This window comes from Chanodichthys erythropterus, chromosome 11 (genome assembly GCF_024489055.1).
Source record: "Chanodichthys erythropterus isolate Z2021 chromosome 11, ASM2448905v1, whole genome shotgun sequence".
NCBI lineage: Eukaryota > Metazoa > Chordata > Actinopteri > Cypriniformes > Xenocyprididae > Chanodichthys > Chanodichthys erythropterus.
The window spans coordinates 2,204,595-2,221,011 of NC_090231.1; the positions used below are offsets into that span (position 1 = coordinate 2,204,595).

General features: G+C 36.4%; 1 protein-coding gene across 2 annotated transcripts; it reads left to right on the forward strand.

Annotated features, from left to right (window-relative positions):
- Positions 1-3,704: 3,704 nt before the first annotated feature.
- Positions 3,705-14,565, forward strand: lpcat4 (lysophosphatidylcholine acyltransferase 4). 2 transcript variants are annotated; one of them, XM_067400511.1, is made up of 13 exons: positions 3,705-3,994; positions 7,877-8,240; positions 8,499-8,611; positions 9,142-9,202; positions 9,825-9,883; positions 10,126-10,160; positions 10,325-10,379; positions 10,470-10,552; positions 11,460-11,585; positions 11,664-11,817; positions 11,893-11,985; positions 13,644-13,779; positions 14,052-14,565. In XM_067400511.1, the coding sequence occupies exons 1-13, from the start codon at positions 3,920-3,922 to the stop codon at positions 14,225-14,227; spliced, it is 1,530 nt and encodes a 509-aa protein (XP_067256612.1). In that variant the 5' UTR covers positions 3,705-3,919; the 3' UTR covers positions 14,228-14,565. The 2 variants fall into 2 exon arrangements, with proteins under 2 accessions (XP_067256612.1, XP_067256611.1); XM_067400510.1 differs by having other exon boundaries at positions 11,460-11,817.
- The last annotated feature ends 1,852 nt before the right edge of the window (positions 14,566-16,417 follow it).

Consider the following 16,417-nt stretch of genomic DNA (forward strand, 5'->3'; position numbering starts at 1 on the left):
CAGTGAGTTTCAGTCCGATCAACCTCTATTAACCTTATCTGACAGCTGCTTGTAACTCATTGGCTGACGTGTTTTTCCAAGATGCGCAAATGTCCTTGAAGACAATCGCGCCACTTTGGACAAAGACGCTGCATGCCAGTTTTCAAGTCAATCGGACAGACTGTTGCGTAGTTATAGCCGTTTTTCTGTTCTTTTTATTTTATAGCGCCACCAAGTGGCCAGTCGCCATGTCCACAGGCCGAGCCCGTACAGGTGTGCTGAGTTTGGTGAAATTATCTCATTCTGTTCACAAGTTATAGCCGCCTTAGTAAAAGTAGCCACGCCCTCTTTGAACATTTCGACTTTATTTTTGATAATTATTGATAATCAGACTCCAGAGAAATTTTTTTTTTGCACTGTCGGAATCGGAACCAAACCTAAGACTAGTTCACAAACGTAGTTAAATAATCGACAATGTTTACCGATTGATTTGATTGACAGCGGCGGTCCTAGAAGCGAAAGTTGTTCAGAATGAGGGGATCCATCTTGCATGTGTGAAAAAATTGTGTTCTATGCAAACATTTACATGCCTGAAAAATGCAACGGTGCCCCCTGGTGGCCTGTGTTTCTTTTTTTGAACGTCCCAGCGAGTTTCGTTCCGATCGGCCTCCATTAACTTTATCTGACAGCAGCTCGAACCTCATTGGCCGACGCTGCCATGTTTTTCGGGATACGTGAATATCCTCGTAGATGATCGCGGAAGCTTGGACAAAGACACTGCATGCCAAGTCAATCGGACTTAGGGTTGAGTAGTTATAGCCATTTTTATGTTTTTTCCATGTTATAGCACCACCATGTGGCCGATTCTCCACATTTTTTTCACACAACTAAAGACGAGTTTGGTGAAATTATCTCATTCTGTTCAAGAGCGACAGCCATTTTAGTAAAAGTGGCCACGCCCACTCCAAACGTTTCGGCGTCCCGTTGCAGACGTAAATTGAAATTTCAACTTTTTTCCAATAACTATTGACAGTCAGACTCGAGAATCTTTCCGCACTTGTTTGGTTTTGATCTGGCGATAAACCTAGGACTCGTTTGTAAACTTTTCGCCACTGCAGCGCCCCCCTCAGGCCGATTGGGACGAGCCTCAGTGGCATTGTAGACGGGGGGAACTATCATCCCTCAATGTTTTAAGTCTCTGACTTACGGTTTGGTCTGAACGATCACTTTTAGGGGAGAGCGCTGATCTTTGACCCCAAATTCAAATGGAAAAACAATAAGAATTCGATTTTTGTCGTATCAAAATCAGCTTAAAAAATACCATTATGAAAGTCAGAGTTTAAAAGTCATGCTCATTTTATCTGCTGAAATAAGTCAGCGTTTCAGTAAGTTTCTCTGGATGCTGTCAGAGAAGGCTTCATTATTTGTGAATGATTTACTAATGGAGTTTCAGAGTGGCGAAGCGTTACATGAACTCGTTTCACGCGGTGACTGAGAGCTGAACTTGATTTGCTGGTTCAGCAGCGTCTCTGACGTTCCTCTGTTGTTTGACGGCTCTCACACTGTCTGACAGATGTATATTTAAAACAAGAGATTATTCAGATGATTTATTGATGAGTATCTGACGTCTGTGGAGCAGATCTCTCATCATTTATAAACGCTGGAGTTTCTGTCACAGTGTTGTAAACGAGGGTCTCCACCCACAGAACAATGAAGACTCATCCTGACCGACGGGTTTCTCTCTCTGCTAATGCTGTGTTCACTTTTTCTTTTGAAAGCCCAGAAATGAATCTTGTGTAAGAATGGAAACTAGTTCTCTCTCAGCCCACAAACATTTTTTTCTGGAGTCAATGAACTTTAAGATAAACATAGTTGAGTGTCGAGATCATATTTACATCATTCTGAAGTGGCTTTAATGACATTTCCTTAAACAAATTCACTGATTTTTCTTGTGAAAGGCAAACAAAATTCTTCATGTGAAAATGTGCTGCTAAAACATCATGTTTCACTTCAGAAAAGGTTCAGAGGGTTTTTTAGGGTTCTTGAATCAGTTTTAAAGAACTCTTTATGCAAAAAAGGTTCTATATGAGTTTTTCTACAGAATTGGTTCAAAGTCAGAGTTGGAAACAGTTTTTCCACACATTTTCAATTTTCAAGATTCACATTTCTAGTAATTGTGCAGTTAATTCTCATTGTGTTTTCAGAAAGTTTTGGAATATTTTCCTCTTCCTAAATTTGTCACAACTGAAAAACAATAATAAATAAGTTAATAAGAAGAGTTACATTGACCTGTTGAGAATTGGTTTACATCTACCTTTTAAATATATTTTTTGCTATTTTATTAAAAAGTTTGCACGGGTAATTGTAACAATTTTATCAATATTTCAAGTGTAATTTATGATATTTGTTGTATTTTGAATCCAATCTTTCTTTTGTAAAAGTTTATCAAACTGATTTCAAAGTGAAGGATTCATTAGTTTGAACCAAACACTATAATAACATCTTAGCTGATCATTCAATATACTTTATTTCTGACAAAACATCCATGTTTCGGTAGTGACAGTAATGTGCTGGTAGTGACCACATCACATGACCGGATTTAACTCACATACTAAAACATATTAAAACGCTAATGATTTGCATAACTGTACTAAAATTGTGTTTATTTTATGTGTGTTGATTTATATATATATATATATATAATAGATAATAGAAGGATCTTAGTAAACATCTAACATTTGAATACTTAAATGCTTTTGAAATATGTTTTTGGTTGTTGGAGCATTTGCACCAAGAATGGCCCATATACAAGCTGTTAATAAAATAAAAATGACAAAATAAACTAGATAAAAAAAAGTTTATCGAGACAAACTTTAAGTTGGCTTGAAAAAGCCGGTCCAGAAAGTTTGAAGCAGTTTTAAAAGTTTTCAGTTTTTGATAGAGTACTAGGGTGCTCTGTGTGGTCGCTATGGTGTTGCTATGCGGTTGCTAGGGTACTTGGGGTGGTTGATAGGGTGTTGCTAGATTTAGTTTGATATAGATAGATAGATAGATAGATAGATTAGATGAGTTTCAATGGATTAGAAATAGTACATGGCACTTGAGTCTAATTGAGTTTTTGAGTCTAATGGGCTTCCGTAGTTTAAATTTGAATTTTGAGTTGGAGTTTGGCTCATTCTTGGCTCATTTGAACATTCCGTCAATGAAAGTCAATGGGATTTTTCCGAGCTTTAACAGTCTTTTTTAGGAAAACCGTAAGTCCGATCAGTTAGAAAAGATATAGCACACTAAGTCAGAACAGTCTGAAGATCTGACCCGAGTTTGGAGTATGTAGAGTTAAAGCTCTAGCAGTTAGAGTTGGAAATTTTAGTCTCAGAAGAAAATAGCATAACAGTAAGTTGGCTTTTTCAGGCCAACTTAATTAAAGCCAAATTCATAAAATGATTCCATAACAGAACCCCTAAAAGTTCTATATAAGAACCTGTAAGCTTCTTATAACCTTCTTGATTATCCTTTAAAAATAGGAACAAGTAAGTTAATTTCTCTTTCTTCAGAGAAACCTGTTGTGTTGTGGGAGTGTGATGAGTGTTTCTTTTGTTGGGCGGGGCTAAAGGAATGCTATGCGTTTAATGGGCGGGGTCAAATGTGGTGTGTGTTTAGGGGGCGGGGTGGTTTAAGCGTGTAAATCTCCAGTTTCAGTTACTTTAGTTAGGTCTGTGTGTACTCGGAGGTCGATCAGGTCCTAGTTTTACTGTTTTTTTTTTGTTTTGTTTTTTTTTTTTAGATGGGAGTGAGTTTGTTTCTCACAAATACCCTTGGAAGTTTGTTTTAGTGTCACCGCCATCTAAACTTTTTATTCACTCCTTTACTTGTGCACGCTATTCTTAGCCGTTCTCCGAGAACGCAGCGAGTATTTCAGAATCAGTGTGTGTTCGCGAGGATGTTGAAGGGTAAAGGACAGACTCCTCATCCGTTCGTTCATGAAGTGACTCTAACAGCTGCTCAGCGGGTTCAGGTGAGATCATCAGCGCCATGTGTTCGATCGAACGCGCACTGACGTGTGTGCGAAAGTTACATTTGTATCGCGAAAATCACCATGGTAACCGAAGTTTCTGACCAATACTGCCTAATGTTTCTGCAGTGATTGTTGCTACAATAAAACTGTTAGTTTGATACTGTCGCTGTTAAAGGTTTGGTGTCATTTTTAAACGGGGCTTTCCAAACTTTTTGGTGCCAAAGATCCCTAAATATGATCCTTGGAAGGGCAAATCTGTGCTAAAATATTCTATATTAAACACAGTACATTGGAAATATAAACACACTATTTTTTTTTTTTTTTGTCCATCACAATTATTTGCAGATTTGTTATTATTTCATATTGTAAAAATTATGTCTGTCAATAGAATAAAATAATAATGTAATCATGTGTAAATGCAGATTTTCAGATTGTTGTCAAAACTACTATTTACTATCTGTTTATTTTGATTAAAGGAAGAGATGTTTGTGCTTTAAATATTTTGCAAAATCAAAATATGTCAACTGCATTCTATATATCCTAATTATTGTTAATATGCAATTCATTTTTCCAGGAGCTCATTGCTTCTACCTTCAATTAAATTGCTAACAATGATTGTAAATTAATTGCCTAAATTATTACATCATTAGCTTAATGCATTCTCTAAATTATAATGTTGACATTCTCTGTAAAGCTGCTTTGAAATGATATGTATCGTGAAAAGCGCTATACAAATAAATGTGAATCATATCTCGTTTGGTTTGGTGTTGTGATGTAACCTAGCAGCAACCAAACTGCAGCATTTTGTGTTTGTTTTGATCTTACACCATTTGAAAGTCCCGTGTTTATTTAATATGGCCTGTAGTAACTATGGTATTTTGGCAGAAACTATGTTACCTTGGTGAATTTTATGTGCTGAACACGCTTCAGTATTTCCTTTCTAATTATGACTTTATACTTTCAAAGAAAACTGCAAATGTTTGGAAACTTGTTTGTTGCTGGTCCAAACTGCTTTGAATGTGTTGTAATCTACCAGCTCCAGATATAAATGTTGCTCAAATGTCCAGTTTTCTTGTTGTGATTAGAATAGGTTACGATAACGTTGATACAATATTATCCTAACCTTATTTTTACTCTCTGTATAACATTCTTTGAACGTTTATTTGTAATAATCCAAAAATACTTTCAGCATATATCAATAACTTCAGGATGTTCTGAAAATGTTGTTCTAAGAACATTTTCTGCCAACATTGACTGCTTATCAAGTACAAATAACATCATGAGGATGTTTGAAAATGATGTTCTTAGAATGTTTTCTTTCAGCGTTGAGAACTTTCAAGTAAAAACATCATTAAGACATTCTAAGAATGTTTTGTCTCAACACCATGAGAACGGATATCATATTTATAATGTTAAAAGAATGATCTATAAATGTTATTTAAAGAACATTTTATCTTAACATTACAAAACCTTAGTGGAAGTTGTGGGAACGTTTCCATCATCACCAGTGTTGGGGAACGTTACTTTGAAAAGTAATGCATTACAATATTGCGTAATGATTAATAAATGATTAATTGCATTACTTAGTAATTACTTAAGTTCTTTTTTTGTGCAAATGTATTTGTAAATGTATTAACTGAATCATCAAAGGTCAGTAGCAGCAAGTACATAAAGTGAGATTAAATGCTTAAAAATATTTGTTTTATTTAACGTATTTAGTTATTGGAGGTTTGCGTAGTATTCTGATTTTGCATTTCACTGATGTTATTCATTTTGAGGAATGCTGAATCTTTTTTGTGCAAGTGAGATGAGTAAATGCATGCTCACATTTAGTCTAGAACTACAATATCTGTCATGTTCACACACAACACCTCTGCACTTACTCACGATTTCACTTAACATGGGAACAGGAGAGCTGCCAGTCAATAGACGGGAAAACAAAGTAACTTGCTTTACTTATTTGGAAAAGTATCTAAAATATTTTGTTGTAAATGAAAAGTAATCTGTTACTTTACTAGTTACTCGAATGTAATCTGATCACGTAACTCAAGTTACTTGTAATCCATTACTTTACTAGTTACTAATTCGAGTTTCTTGTAATCTGTTACTTTACTAGTTACTCGAAAAAGGAATCTGATCACGTAATTCGAGTTACTTGTAATCCGTTACTTTACTAGTTACTGAAAAGCAATCCGATCACGTAACTCACATTTAAGCATTTGGCAGACGCTTTTATCCAAAGTAAAGTAACGGATTACAAGTAACTCGAGTTACTTGTAATCCGAGTTACTTGTAATCCGTTACTTTACTAGTTACTGAAAAGCAATCTGATCACGTAACTCGAGTTACTTGTAATCCGTTACTTTACTAGTTACTCGAAAAAGGAATCTGATCACGTAATTCGAGTTACTTGTAATCCGTTACTTTACTAGTTACTGAAAAGCAATCCCATCACGTAACTCGAGTTACTTGTAATCTGTTACTTTACTAGTTACTCGAAAAGGAATCTGATCACGTAACACGAGTTACTTGTAATCCGTTTCTTTACTAGTTACTCGAAAAAGGAATCTGATCACGTAATTCGAGTTACTTGTAATCCGTTACTAGTTACTTAAAAGGAATCTGATCACGTAACTCGAGTTACTTGTAATCTGTTACTTTACTAGTTACTTGAAAAAGGAATCTGATCACGTAATTCGAGTTACTTGTAATCCATTACTTTACTAGTTACTCAAAAGGAATCTGATTACGTAACTCGAGTTACTTGTAATCCGTTACTAGTTACTTAAAAGGAATCTGATCACGTAACTCGAGTTACTTGTAATCTGTTACTTTACTAGTTACTTGAAAAAGGAATCTGATCACGTAATTCGAGTTACTTGTAATCCATTACTTTACTAGTTACTCAAAAGGAATCTGATCACGTAATTCGAGTTACTTGTAATCCATTACTTTACTAGTTACTCGAAAAAGGAATCTGATCACGTAATTCGAGTTACTTGTAATCCGTTACTAGTTACTCAAAAGGAATCTGATCACTTAACTCAAGTTACTTGTAATCCGTTACTAGTTACTCAAAAGGAATCTGATCACGTAACTCGAGTTACTTGTAATCCGTTACTTTACTAGTTACTCGAAAAAGGAATCTGATCACGTAATTCGAGTTACTTGTAATCCGTTACTAGTTACTCAAAAGGAATCTGATCATGTAACTCGAGTTACTTGTAATCTGTTACTTTACTAGTTACTCGAAAAAGGAATCTGATCACGTAATTCGAGTTACTTGTAATCCGTTACTAGTTACTCAAAAGGAATCTGATCACGTAACTCGAGTTACTTGTAATCCGTTACTTTACTAGTTACTCGAAAAAGGAATCTGATCACGTAATTCGAGTTACTTGTAATCCGTTACTAGTTACTCAAAAGGAATCTGATCATGTAACTCGAGTTACTTGTAATCTGTTACTTTACTAGTTACTCGAAAAAGGAATCTGATCACGTAATTCGAGTTACTTGTAATCCGTTACTAGTTACTCAAAAGGAATCTGATCATGTAACTCGAGTTACTTGTAATCTGTTACTTTACTAGTTACTTGAAAAAGGAATCTGATCACGTAATTTGAGTTACTTGTAATCCGTTACTTTACTAGTTACTTGAAAAAGGAATCTGATCACGTAATTCGAGTTACTTGTAATCCATTACTTTACTAGTTACTCAAAAGGAATCTGATCACGTAATTCGAGTTACTTGTAATGTGTTACTGTAATAGTTACTTGAAAAAGTAATCTGATTGCGTAAATCAAGTTGCTTGTAATGCGTTACCCCCAACACTGATCATCACTGTTATATGACCAATGAAACGCTTCTGATGTCTCTCTCAGGGAACCATTCTGGGCGTCGTTCTGTTTCCCATCCGCATCACCCTCGCCACCCTCTTCTTCCTGCTCATGTGGCCCATCGCTCGCCTGCGATTGGCCGGTCTGTCGGAGGCGGAGCGGGCGGAGCCTGTGCAGGGTTGGCGTCGTTGGCTCTTCCATCACATCATTCTCTTCCTCAGCCGGGCCGTCTTCTTCACCGTGGGCTTCCTGTGGATTAAAGTCAAAGGGCGTCAGGCGGGCCTGAAGGAAGCTCCAGTCCTGGCGGTGGCGCCTCACAGCGGGTTCTTGGACATGCTAGTGCTGTGTGCGACGGGCCTGCCAAGCGTTGTGTCGCGATCGGAGAACTCCAAACTACCTGTTATAGGAGGTGAGGTCAAGTGAGGCAGTGGTGACGTATTTTTGTAAGCCGACCATATATTGTCCCTCAACAAAAAACTTTCCTCTGGGTTTTGGATCACTGCAGAAAATAAGCTCAAAAGTTTATGATTCTTACATGTTTTGCTCATTGTGATAATTTTCACAAATGAACACAACTCAGAAGTCAGCAGAAGCTAAACGTAGGCTATAAACAAGCTACAGTACGGTCATTTTATTGAAATCTACGATAATCTGTGTGTCCGTCCAGCGCTGTTGGAGTTTAATCAGTCAGTGTTGGTGAGTCGGAAAGACCCTGAATCCAGGAAGAAATGTGTGTCTCAGATCTGTGAGAGAGTCACGTCTGACGGCCGCTGGCCTCAGGTACACACACACACACACACACACACACACACACACACACACACACACACACACACTCGGGCCCTGTTTCCACCTGGCATTAAGATGTGTTTTGGTCGGTCGGATCACAAGTAGACGAGGGAGACACATTCCCTTTTACACCTGGTGTTTTAATCCGTCTCTTTTGTCCACTTTCAACCACTTCTGTCCTGATTTCTTCGAGGGGAGGGTCTATGGGTGGGTAAATATATGGGATGCCTAGAGCGCTTCCCATAAAGTCATGCGTTAGGTCAGGAAGAGGAGAGCAGGCGTCTTTAACGGCTGTTTGAATGTGTTTTCTACTACCTCTGGAAGTGGTTGAAAGTGGACAAACTCAAAAGGATTTACACCTTGTTTACACCTGTATTTAGAGTCGACCAAAATGCATCTTAATACCAGGTAGAAATAGGGCCTTACTCACACACACACACACACACACACACACTCCGAGACTCTTGTGTAACCTGTCCTGTTCTGTTTGATCTCATTTTGTGCTCCATTTCTCTTGGCAGATGCTTATGTTTCCAGAAGGAACAACAACTAATGGCCGAGCTCTCATCAAATTCAAACCAGGTACGAACACTCTCACACACACACACACACACACACACACACACACACACACACACACACACACACACACACACACACACACACACACACACACACACTGTTTAGACATCACAGCTGTGGTCAGTAAGATATGTTTTTATTTCTTTATTCATCAAGGATGCATTATATTGATCAAAAGTGACAGTAAAGACATTTATAATGTTAAAAAAGATTCTATTTCAAATAAATGCTGTTCTTTTGAACTTTCTATTCATTAAAGAATGCTAAAAAATGTTTTCAACATTGACAACAATTAATCATAAATATTTCTTGAGCATCAAATCATCATATCAGAATGATTTCTGAAGGATCATGTGACACTGAAGACTGGAGTAATGATGCTGAAAATCACAGGAATAGATTACACTTTACTATATATTCACATAGAAAACAGCTGATTTACACTGGAATAATATTTCACTGTTTTTACTGCATTTTTGATCAAAATAAACACAGATCTTACCAACTTTTTGATCTATAGTGAATGTCTTTGACAACTTGAATTAGAATTGTTTTCTAATTATTGAATCATTGATCATTGATTGAATATCATGTTTTCATCAGACTCTTTCTCTCTCAACAGGTGCGTTTCTGGCTGGAGTTCCTGTTCAGCCCGTCTTGCTTCACTATCCCAGTGATCCGGTGAGTCTGGAGCAGCAAATGCCTTCAGTGGCGCTTGAGGCTAAAATTAGCTTTGTTTATGCAACAGAAAACCCCTCGATGACTATATATGAGCACCACAGAGAGCTGAAATAGATGAGAAGAGCTGGTTCATTGGATAAAAGAGCACAAGTCACAAATTAACCATTAAATCTTCACTGAAACTGAAATCCTCATATGTAAGAACTTCAGATATATAAAACATGCCGTCAACATCTTTGCAGGACACAGTTCGGTGGACTTGGAAAGGATTGTCGTGGTAAGAAGAGATTATTTTTATTTATTATATATTTTTATTTTATACATCACATTTTTATTTATTATTTATGAATAAATTGATAAAAATCTTTGCGTCTGATCCGTCTGGTTAATCCTGACGTGTCTTCGGGTCGTGCTGTTCTGACGGTCTGGTTTCGTCCTCAGGCTCGGCGCTCTCTGGCACACCACCTCTCAGATCTACACCAGCGTTACTGTGGAGGTGGGCGGACTTCATCTGAATGACATGACGTTACAAGTGCGACCAATAGAATCTCACTCAGTAATCCTTCTCTGCTCTGATTGGTTCTAGTTCCTGCCCGTCTACACGCCGTCACAGCAGGAGAAGGAAAACCCGGACTTATATGCTGAGAATTTACAGAAACTCATGGCCAAGTGAGTCACGAGACACACGCTCGGTGTCAGAACTGAAGTGAACGATACGAGTGGCGGTTTGAACCGCTTTACATAGATCGCTGATTTCAGTGGAGTTTCACATTATCACGTACCGTACTCCATTAAACATTAACATGAGCTGCACACACTGAAGATGACATACTGCGTTTATGATTTAAATTATATTCTGTGTATAATCAAAATTTCACTATTTGTGCAAAAGTATTATAAACTAAAAATAAACCATTAAAGCATTTTTGTCTCTTGAAATGATGTAAACATTAACTGAAACAAAATAAAAATGGCAATTTATTTTATTTAAACTATTTGGCAAGGGAACATTTCTCATTTTCATTTAGTTTAACTTTGTATTAAAATAAAAAATAAATATTATATAGATTTAAAAAAAAAAAAAAACAACAATAAAAATGACAAAAAAATTCTAACTTTGAATAACTATAATTGAAAAAAATAAAGTATTAAAATGAAACTATAGTAGTATCTCAATTATATTAAAATTATAAAAACTACGATTATAGTATTTATTAATATTTTGCATTATTTTATTTTTATATTTTCAGTTTAATCTTAGTGTAAAAATGTAATAATTTTATGCACTTTTACCATTTTTCTTTTAATATTTTTCACTTTAGCTTTATTTATTAAATATATTTTTATTTCACTTCAGTAATTGTAGAACTTCAGCTTTTTAAGTTTTTCATCTAATATTTATATTTTATGTTATTTCAGCTAATTGCGTAGTTTAGATGGACGGTTTTAGGACCTGTTAAAACAGAAGTTCAGGATGATTTACAGCTGAAATAACACACATTTATACTATATAATTATACTAAATTGAATTTAACCTGGAATATTTCTATTTGACTGACCTCATATTCTCTCCTAGAGCGCTCGGCGTTCCTGCCACTGATTATGTGATGGAGGGACGTTTTCCTGTTAAAAAGCTTGGAAACCTCTCGCTTCCACTGGAACCTCCGGCTCAGGAAACCCTCAAACTGCTCCACAAACACGGGTGTGTGTGTGTGTGTGTGTGTGTGTGTGTGTGTTCAGTATCTCTCCACTCGTTTGTCTCACACTCTTTCATCCGCAGTTTTACGAATGCTCGAGTGGAGACCGTGATGAATGACATGATTGACAGCTGTCACTCAGGCCAGAGCACCACGGTAACAGCCGATCACCTGACCTCTCTGTTGGGGCTCACGGACAGAACGACGGCAGTGAAGATCTGCTCGTTCTACTCAAAGGTAGTGTGTGTGTGAGATTCGCTTTCATCCAAAGCGGTTATTTGTGCGTTTGACCGCATTAGTTTGTGTCTGCAGGACGATACGGTGGACATGAGGCAGGTCTGTCTGAGCGTGTCAGCCGTGTCTGGCTTCAGGAGTCTGGAGTCTCTCATACACACGGCGTTCACGGTGAGTGTGTGTCACGGGTGTGTCGCGTCATTAACTCATTATGCAAGCTGTTTGTTCTGACTGTGAGGTGTCGGCTGTTTTTACAGTGCGTTATATAAGAGTGCTGGGAAGTATTGATAGACAGGGCCTAAAATTAGCACTCGCCGTGTGCACACTGTTACGCTCCAGTGTTTTTGAAGAATTCTAACAATGCGCAGGTGTGTGAGCGTCAAATGGCTGACTGCAGTTATCAATCACAATGGGTGCGATGTGATTATGTCGTCAGATGCGCTGCAAATATGTAATTAGAATCATTTATAAATCTGTTGTCAACAAACGAGAAGCTCTCGCTGCAGTTTTCCACCAAAATAAAAGCTTTGTGGTTTAATGTTTGAAAGCAAAGAAATGAAATCTTTGCAATTTTACTGTTGTTCTGTAACAATAAATTATTATTATTATTATTATTTAGTGTTGTCAAACGATTAATCGCATCCAAAATAAAAGTATATAAATACACACAAACATGTATTTATTTAAGAAATATTTACATGTATATTTATATTTTTTATATATCAGTACAGTCCAAAAGTTTGGAACCACTAAGATTTTTAATGTTTTTAAAAGAAGTTTCGTCTGCTCACCAAGGCTACATTTATTTAATTAAAAATACAGTAAAAACAGTACAATTTAAAATAACTGATTTCTATTTGAATATATTTGACAAAGTAATTTATTCCTGTGATGCAAAGCTGAATTTTCAGCATCATTACTCCAGTCTTCAGTGTCACATGATCCTTCAGAAATCATTCTAATATGATGATCTGCTGCTCAAGAAACATTTAATGTGTACAATTGTACAAAATATTTGTGTACAATATTTTTTTTTCAGGATTATTTGATGAATAGAAAGTTCAAAAGAACAGTGTTTATCTGAAATCTAATCTTTTGTAACATTATAAATGTCTTTACTGCCACTTTTGATTGATTTAATGCATCCTTGCTAAATAAAAGTATTCATTTCTTTAATTTCTTTTCAAAAAAAAAAAAATAAAAATTCTTACTGACCTCAAACTTTTGAACGGTAGTGTATAATGCTACAGAAGCTTTGTATTTCAGATAAATGCTGTTCTTTTGAACTTTCTATTCATCAAGGAATCCTGAAAAAAAAAGTACACAACTGTTTTCAACATTGAAAATAATCATAAATGTTTCTTGAGCAGCAGATCAGCATATTAGAATGATTTCTGAAGGATCATGTGACACTGAAGACTGGAGTAACGATGCTGAAAATTCAGCTTTGATCACAGGAATAAATTACTTTGTCAAATATATTCAAATAGTACACAGTTATTTTAAATTGTAATAATATTTCGCAATATTACTGTTTTTACTGTATTTTTAATTAAATAAATGTAGCCTTGGTGAGCAGACGAAACTTCTTTTAAAAACATTAAAAATCTTAGTGGTTCCAAACTTTTGGACTGTACTGTATATGATAAAATAATCGCAATATGATTTTTGACCTAAATCATGCATTTCACTCGAGTTTTTATATTTGCACTCGCAATTCTTATGAGAAAAATCACAATTAGATTTGTTTTCCACAATTTATTATGCCTGTTTTCAATTAAATCATGTGAAAAATATAAAGTTTTAGAATCATATTCGTCTGTTCGCAGTGGTACGACACTGACCAGGATGGGCTGCTGAACGCAGATGATCTGTCCGGCCTGATGGGGGCGCTGGTGGGAATCCCGCAGTATGCTATTGAAGAGATGTACTCGGCGCTGACCAGCAGAGGGCGACCTACTGAAGGTAAAAACACCAGCTGTGTCCCAATTCAGAGGCTGCATCCTTCGAAGGACGAGAAGGTCGGAGCTAGCGTTGGCAAATTAAATCACTTCTTAAGATATATGTCAACATTTGAACCACTTTATTAAAGATTTTTTTATACTGTTGGATATTCGAGTAAGCGAGTGTAATCCGGCATTTTCGGCCTTTGAATGCAGCCTAATGTTTACTCAGCTGAGATGATATTGTTTACATTTTAGTATCTAATGCTAATTGTTTGTGTTCATCTCCTAAAGCTTCTCTGCAAGACTTATTGAGGACGCATCCAGTTTATCAGAAAGTCCTCACGGAGTATCTCCACTCCAGTGGGCTCGCTGACGGAAATCACAATGGAATTCCCAATGGGAAGGCCAACGGCAACAACAATGGGATTTATAACGGCTACGGAGCGACCGGTAGGAAGTCGGATTAAGGAGCGTCGAATAACGAATATGTGCAATAACGAACGTGGACTGTGTGAGATGTGAAGCTGTGTGAAAGGGTAGCGTTTCCGTGACGATGTCTTTGTCCTGTTCTCAAGTGAATCTTGGTGCTGGGAATGATGCTGTGAGAATATACCACTAAATGAATGTGCCTTGAAACAAATATCTTTATATTTTATAATGATCAGGATCTGTATCTGTATTTAAAAGTGTATATTTTTGTCATTTTAAGTTTTATATATTGGAAAACCCAAAGACATTTGTACTGTCAAAGACTTCAGCTGATGTGTCATATTATTTTATACTTTAATATATTAAAATTCTTAAAAACGTGACTTTTCCTGTCTCCCTTCCTTAAATGTGTTTGTGGTTTGAATGCGTTTTCGTCGTTGGATCGCTCTTTTTCTGTTTTTCTACCTCAAAGAACATACAGAATATAAACAAACTGCGTCTTTAAGTGCATATGTTTGTCTTTTTAAGTTTTGTATAATGGAAAAAACACATTTCTATTGCTAAAGATTGTGTCATATTATTTTATACTTTAATATATTACGATTCTTAACCCTCTGGTGCTTTTTGGTCATTTTTGACTGAAAAATTGTAGGTTTTGTTTTTTTCTTTAGAATTTTTTACTTAATCTGAATGGAACGAAATTTGGTAAAGGCTTTGGCATTTGCTATGCGAACACAAAAAAATCATTGACATGATTCAAAAAGGTTAAATGGTCCTGAAACACAAATAAGCGCAATGGAAATAAATGGGAAACTAACTCTAGTGGAATCATTTGGTACTGCACCCAAACAAACTCTTACTGAAAGCTCATTTTTTGAGATATCAACCTCAAATTTGACTGGCTTTGATTTTTCTCACCATTTTAGAGTAAAACATGTTTTGGAAAATATATATTTCATATCAAATTTGAAAATAGTATTTTTGTGCATTTTTCATAATATTAAATTAAATAATATTAACATTTACCACAGTTTAAGTCGGAAATTTCATTTTTTAGATCTATGTTCAAAATGTGGTTAACATGTAATAAATGGATCATAACTATTCCATAAATATAATTTAGTACCAAAAAATCCCCTAAAAATACAAAATATTAAATATTATAGCACATTCATTACATCGAAATAAAAACGAATCGCTCATTTTTGTCCGTGTACCAGAGGGTTAAATAACGACGCGATGTTTCATTAATATGCTTTATTATGTCTCAAGTGGGTTTTTGGTTATGTGCGTCCAGCTTGTTTTGTTTTTGAACCTTCTCAACCGTCTTCGTTTGTCGTTTGTACGGGTTTTGGCTGCGTCTCATGTACGAGACCATTCCCTACAATGGCCAATTTTTGCTGCTTTTTTAGCCATCCGCTCTCTGCCCGTCTATATGTTTTTCCATTGTTTCTTCCTGCTTCCGTCATTCGTTTTCTCTCTTTGTTCGCTTCATCAGATCTGCCAGTTTTTATCGGCCTTTGACGTCTCTTTAACTCATTGTGTGAATTTTCTCCTGTCTTCTGTCCATCATGTTGGCGTAGATTCCCTCTCCTTCCGTCCGTCATGGAGGATCTCGTCTCAGTCACATCCGTACGCTGCTCTCTTTCTACCATTATTTCGTGTTTCGTTGAGGTTCCTGATCTTTGTTGACCGTCTTGAGTCTTTCTGTGCCTTTGGTCTGTTTTCGACCTCCTTCCATCTTTATTGCCTGGTTTCGAGGTTGTTCTCTCATCGAGTGTCGTGATCTTTCGCCGTTTCCATCTTCTACGTTGTCTTTTCTGTTTTTTGTTTCTGTTTATGTTCTTTTCCTCGGGTGTCTCCTTTATGTTTGTCTGTGTTTCTGTTGCATTATTTCTCACTCTCTGAGAATTGTTGGGAATGTCCGAATGTATGTTACCCTTCTTTTTTGTACTTTTTACTGTTTTTTGTCCGACTACCATGTTTTTCTCTCCATTATGCTCCATTCCACCATCCATAGGGGTTTTGGGATGTTTTATGGAATGAGTAAATGTTGCATGATGGGATTTGTAGTTTTGAAGACTGTTGGATTGGATGGTGGAATCAAGTTCAACATTGTACGAAGTCTCGTCTTTTTGTCCTGAAGAGTTTCCATCAGCTTCTGGACTGAAGTCTTGGAGAGCAGAATGAATCGTTTCTTGAACGGAAATGCTTTGATCTGAACTTTG

Bases quoted from the DNA above. Each gene is read 5' to 3' on its own strand.
- lpcat4 (XM_067400510.1), top strand. From the start codon at position 3,920: ATGTTGAAGGGTAAAGGACAGACTCCTCATCCGTTCGTTCATGAAGTG. The intron at 10,380-10,469 runs GTGGGCGGACTT...GATTGGTTCTAG, and splicing joins ACACCAGCGTTACTGTGGAG to TTCCTGCCCGTCTACACGCC. The intron at 11,986-13,643 runs GTGAGTGTGTGT...GTCTGTTCGCAG, and splicing joins TCATACACACGGCGTTCACG to TGGTACGACACTGACCAGGA.